The 5,556-nt window shown below is 56.7% G+C and overlaps 1 protein-coding gene across 1 annotated transcript; it reads left to right on the forward strand.

Annotated features, from left to right (window-relative positions):
- The first annotated feature begins 1,448 nt into the window (after positions 1–1,448).
- On the forward strand, positions 1,449–2,766 carry LOC130587646 (NAD(P)(+)--arginine ADP-ribosyltransferase 2-like). The gene is made up of 2 exons (XM_057388623.1): positions 1,449–2,160; positions 2,672–2,766. The coding sequence occupies exons 1-2, from the start codon at positions 1,449–1,451 to the stop codon at positions 2,764–2,766; spliced, it is 807 nt and encodes a 268-aa protein (XP_057244606.1).
- The last annotated feature ends 2,790 nt before the right edge of the window (positions 2,767–5,556 follow it).

Below are 5,556 nucleotides of genomic sequence, written 5' to 3' on the forward strand. Positions count from 1 at the left end.
GTGGAGCCTTTGTTCATGGCAGCAGCCGCTGCACTGGGACATTCCTAACACCAACCTCACCCAAGGACCCTTCACCATCTGCTGGTGCCTCAGGGAAACCCCGGGRTCCTAATTCTGTGATTAGATGGCAGAACCATCACGGCTGACATTAGCTTTGCAACTCTACACCTTTTGCCCTTCTCCCTTTCATTTCCTATTTCTTTCCATTCTAATTCCTWCTCTTTGGGATCAATGTAGCACGCCATCGCTGCCACGTACAGGARCTGACCGTGAAAGTCCATCGTGGATGCCCACGTGCCCAAGGGTCAGGCCAATGAGGAGCACCGAAACAACGAGCAGTGGATTGAGCTGCCACGATTAAAGTATCTCAGGTACTCTGTATCCTGCACTGATTTCATTAGTAATGAATTCAGTTCSTGTCTCTAACTGGAGCCTGTTCTGCCCATGATGGTCTTTGATGAGTGACCTCTCCTTATCTCAACCCACAAACCCTTTGTTGTATTTTCTYTCCTCTGTCCAKCTCCAGAGGAGACTGAGTGATGGGCTTTGGTGGGTGCCTGGMATCTGGCCCAGGTAAAACCTCTGCAATACCTGAGAAAGGAATTTCAGCCMTSRAGSTGAGCCCTGGATAGAGCCAGGCAGATTCGGAATTGGCTSCTKAACCTCAAGTCCRGAATAAAGAGGGTGATRACCCSCARTAACCAGSTCAGAGTCCCACCCCAGCTGMTGGTGCAATCTGTGAGACCAAAACACCRGGAAACMCTTGGGGACTCGATGCCATGGGCACCGGTCTGTGGCCTCAGACGCTCGGTGTCCCTGTGACAAAAACYRCCARGTCTGTKACAGAGCAGTGCCCGATAGGGCTGAAAAATCACCCTYGGGGYTCATAAATCACCTTGGGAATCGMTGAGAGGGGGACCTGGTTGGAACCTGTGGAGGAACTGATAAAGAGAGTGATTTTTCTAGCAAGTTCTGTGGCACAGGAGCAGCACTTGCCCAAAGTGAAAGGTCAAGGAGAAGTCAGCTGTAATATTGAAACATAACAGTGATATCCACATCCACAAACCCTTGCAGGACAATAAACGGATTTCCTGAAGTGGACAGGGACATGCAGATTATTTAAAGGAAAAGAGCTGCTTCCAAGAAAATACAGCCTCCTTTAATGAATATGTATAATTATGAYGGATGGCACTGGGGGGGCGTGGCACTGGGAGTGGGATTGGGGCAATGCAAGGCCGGGGGAAATTCTGGGGACAAGGGGCGATCCATAGATTTGGGATCAGGGTCTCAGGATGTCCCCAGTGGTCTCCTGGCAAGAGCTGTCCTCCTCCCTTGGGCTGACCCCAGTTCCCCTCCCTAGCCTGTCACAGAGGAACCCTTCCTGTGTCCCACAGTGTCYCCTCYGTGTCCCCATTGTCYCACACTGATCCCTGTGRCCTCTCCCYACCATGRCCCCCCTGGCTCAGAYCCTGGCACTGCTGGCAATGACCAYGGCCACTGTGGCCATCAAGGTGGTGCCCATGGACATGGCCCCGMAYTCMTTCGATGACCAGTACTGGGGCTGCCGTGACAAAATGACYGCGGYGTTRCCGGCCYTGMACCGMYCWGAGCTCCAGCAGAACTCTCTGTTCGCCCAGSCCGTGGAYRAGTGGCAGAAGCGCGGGTCCACTGSTCTGTCCCCAGCCCAAGCCTCCACTGCCGTGGTCTACTCCATAGATTACCTCTACTGGGAGTTGAAAGCGGCCGGACGCTCCCACCAGGAACACCAGGACAACTTCCACTTCAAATCCTTGCTTTTCCTGCTGCCTGACGSCCTGGGCACACTGAGGATCACCTGGGGACTGCAATGTCACCACGTGTTCTGGGGGTTGCATGGGGTTCGGTTTGAGGTATGGCCCGGCCAGAGGGTCCGGTTAACTCACATTGATGTCACTGAGCAAAGAGATCTACCAGAGATTCGGGATGGACACGATGTTCAGGTGACCACCAGGCACGGCATGGACATACAGGATTTCTCCTACAATAAAAGCCACAAGGAGGTGCTGATCCCACCCTTCAAGACCTTTGAGGTCACCGAGGTCACCCGGGAAGGGGACAAGGTGCGGATTTTGCTCCGCTTCACTGGGATGCACAGCAACTACAACTGCGAATGGCTGCGAGGTGACGTCATGGGGACACCCACTGGGGAGACAGGGACACATGGGGGGGCGGGGGACAGGGACAGCCCATGTGGGGACACCCATGGCCAGGAGGGGACAGGGACACCCACTGTGGGGACATGGATGGCCAGTGAGGGTAGGAGGACAAGGACACCCAATGCTGGGGACACCCAGTGTGGATAAGGGGACAAGGACAGGGACATTGCTGAGAACTGGGAATGGGGACACCCACTGCCAGGTGAGGGGGATGGGGACACCCAGTGCAGGTGACASCCATGGCSAGGAGGGSACAGGGACACCCACTGTGGACACAGGGACAGCAACACCCCGTGCTGGGGACACCCATGGGGTTTGGGGTAACAAGGACACCCAAGGCGGGGTATAGGGGACAGGGACCCTGTCACAGCCCGCTCTGACCCCTGACACCCTCATGGCTCCCCTGTCACCTGTATCTCCCCTCAGGGTCCCCTGACCTTCTGATGGCCCCCCTCWCCTCCCTTTGTGTCCCCCAGGTGGGGGGCATTGCCAAGGACCGTCCCYGGTCCCCCACCTCAGAGGGCTCCTCTTGGCCACTGCAACCCTGACAGTGGCCACCGGGACCCTCTGACACACGAGCCCACCAAGACTACAGCAAAAACCAAGGMCAGCATGTCCACCATTGTCACCAGGGCCACCAGGACCCCCAGAACAAGGACAAAATCAAGGCTGCCAAGACCACCACTGCCACTATTGTTGCATTGTCCACTATGGCCACCATGAGGCCACTGGGGCCACCACTGTCAAAGTGGTCACCATGGCCACTGTAGCCACCAAGGCCATTGTGCAGAGCAGCTCAATTAAATAATTCCATCAAAACAATTCCATTGAACAACTCTATCAAAACCAGCAAAAAGAGCCGATTCCTAAGCAGGGCTCGATGTCACTCCCCACTCAGTCCTGGTGGGAAGGTCTCTTTCTCTGAGCCTCGAGGAGAAGCCGTGGGGAACATCCCCTTCCCGAGGGAGGAACCTCACAGACATCTCTAACTGGAGCCTGTTCTGCCCATGATGGTCTTTGATGAGTGACCCCTCCTGGGCCTTATCTCAACCCACAAACCCTTTGTTGTATTTTCTTTCCTCTGTCCATCTCCAGAGGAGACTGAGTGATGGGCTTTGGTGGGTGCCTGGMATCTGGCCCAGGTAAAACCTCTGCAATACCTGAGAAAGGAATTTCAGCCATCGAGGTGAGCCCTGGACAGAGCCAGGCAGATTCAGAATTGGCTCCTGAACCTCAAGTCCGGAATAAAGAGGGTGATAACCCCAATAACCAGCTCAGAGTCCCACCCCAGCTGATGGTGCAATCTGTGAGACCAAAACACCGGGAAATCCTTGGGGACTCAATGCCATGGGCACCGGTCTGTGGCCTCAGACACTCGGTGTCCCTGTGACAAAAACCACCAGGTCTGTTACAGAGCAGTGCCCGATAGGGCTGAAAAATCACCCTCGGGGTTCATAAATCACTTCTGGGGATCGCTGAGAGGGGAAACTCCCTGGGGGTTCCTGGCCAATGATTTCCTGAGCTGCCACACCAGCGAGGATTCAGCTGTCTCCTGGTGCTGGCGGATCCCTTTGTGCGGCTCCAGAAGCTGCTCCTGCCCCACCAACAGGGCTGGGGAAGGCACTTGGGCAGTGTCCAAAGGGATCATCCCCAGGCTCGGGGTGCCCGCAGGGATGGCACCCCATAGGGGACCCCRTTTGGTGTCTGGAGTGTGACAGCAGCTCAGTGAGCAGTGGGGAGTGGAGCTGGGGCCACTGGGGGGACGCGGGAGCATGGCAGTGGGATTGGGGTCCTGGGGGTGAGAAATCACAGGGAGAACAGAAACCTCCAGTTCCCGTGGAGGATCTCGGTAGAGATCAGAGATGAACTGGGAAAAAGCTCAAAGAATGGAGAAGTATTTACATGGGATGATGGACCTGGCTGGAACCTGTGGAGAAACTGATAAAGGGAACTCCAGTGGGAATTTGTGACAAATTCAGTGACACAGGAGGGGCAGCGCCTGCCCAAAATGAAAGGTCACAATGAGGACATCTGTGATATTGGGGCACTTTGTGAAAATGATCCTCAAAGACCCCTTCTTGTGTCCCTGCAGGACAATAAAAGGATTTCCTGAAGGAGGTGGAATCATGGAAATTATTTCCAGGAAAATGCTGCTTCTTTATTCGATAAGAAGCCCATTTTAATGAATATGTATCATTGTGGTGGATAAACACCCCGTGGCAAAGCCTCCCCTCAGCTGCAGAATCCATCACTGAGAGAATCCTGGCTGCCCCACAGCTCCCGTCCTGGCACGAGGGTCACTGCGGAGCATTTGGGTATCGGGGGCTGAGGGGACACCAGGGGACAGTGGGGGGACACAGGGCAGTGGGATTGGGGTGCTGGGACAGTGGGGGGGACCCAGGACAGTGGGATTAGGGGGCTGGGACAGTGCAGGGGACAGTGGGGGGGACACGGGACAGTGGGATTGGGGGGCTGGGACAGTGAAAGGGACAGTGAGTGGGACACGGGACAGTGGGATTGGGGACAGTGGGATTGGGGCACTGAGGGGCCACCAGAGGGGTCGTGGCACTGGGAGTAGGACTGGGGCCATGGGGGACAGGGAGTGATGCTGCAATTTGGGTTGGGGGTCTGGGCTGACACTGAAGGGGTGATGGGACTGGGCGGGATTGGGGTCCAGGGGAGAGCTGATGGGGACACTGGGGGACTCCAGGATTGGGATTGGGGTCATGGGGGATGGGGGTCACTGGGGGCAGTAGAGGGGACTGGGAGCAGACTGGGATTGGGGTCCTGGGGACACTGGAGGGACACTGGGGAGGGACACAGGGACACGGGACTGGGAGTGGGGTTGTGGGGCTGGTGGGCACAGGGGGGATGCTGAGGGGGGACACAGAAGTGGGGCCCACAGGGTAATCATAGGTACGGGATTGGGATCATGGGGGACGCTGCTGGGGGGACAGGGAGTGAGCCCAGAATTTGAGCCGGGGTCCAAGGGGACTTGGTGGACACCAGCCCGTCACAGAGGAAGCTTCCTGTGTCCCACAGTGTTCCCCCTGTTTCCCCATTGTCCCACACTGATCCACGTGGCCTCTCCTCTCCATGACCCCCTGGCTCAGATCCTGGCACTGCTGGCAATGACCGCGACCACTGTGGCCATCAAGGTGGTGCCCATGGACATGGCCCCGAACTCCTTCGATGACCAGTACCAGGGCTGCCGTGACAAAATGACCGCGGYGTTGCCGGCCCTGAACCGCTCTGAGCTCCAGCAGAACTCTCTGTTTGCCCAGGCCTGGGCTCAGGCCATGGCCGAGTGGCAGAAGCGCGGGTCCCGCGTGTCTCCTCTGTTGTTCTCAGCCCAGGCCAT

The sequence above is a fragment of the Malurus melanocephalus genome, unplaced genomic scaffold (genome assembly GCF_030028575.1).
Source record: "Malurus melanocephalus ecotype Western Australia unplaced genomic scaffold, MMel_1.1 scaffold_2193, whole genome shotgun sequence".
NCBI classification, from domain to species: Eukaryota; Metazoa; Chordata; class Aves; order Passeriformes; family Maluridae; genus Malurus; species Malurus melanocephalus.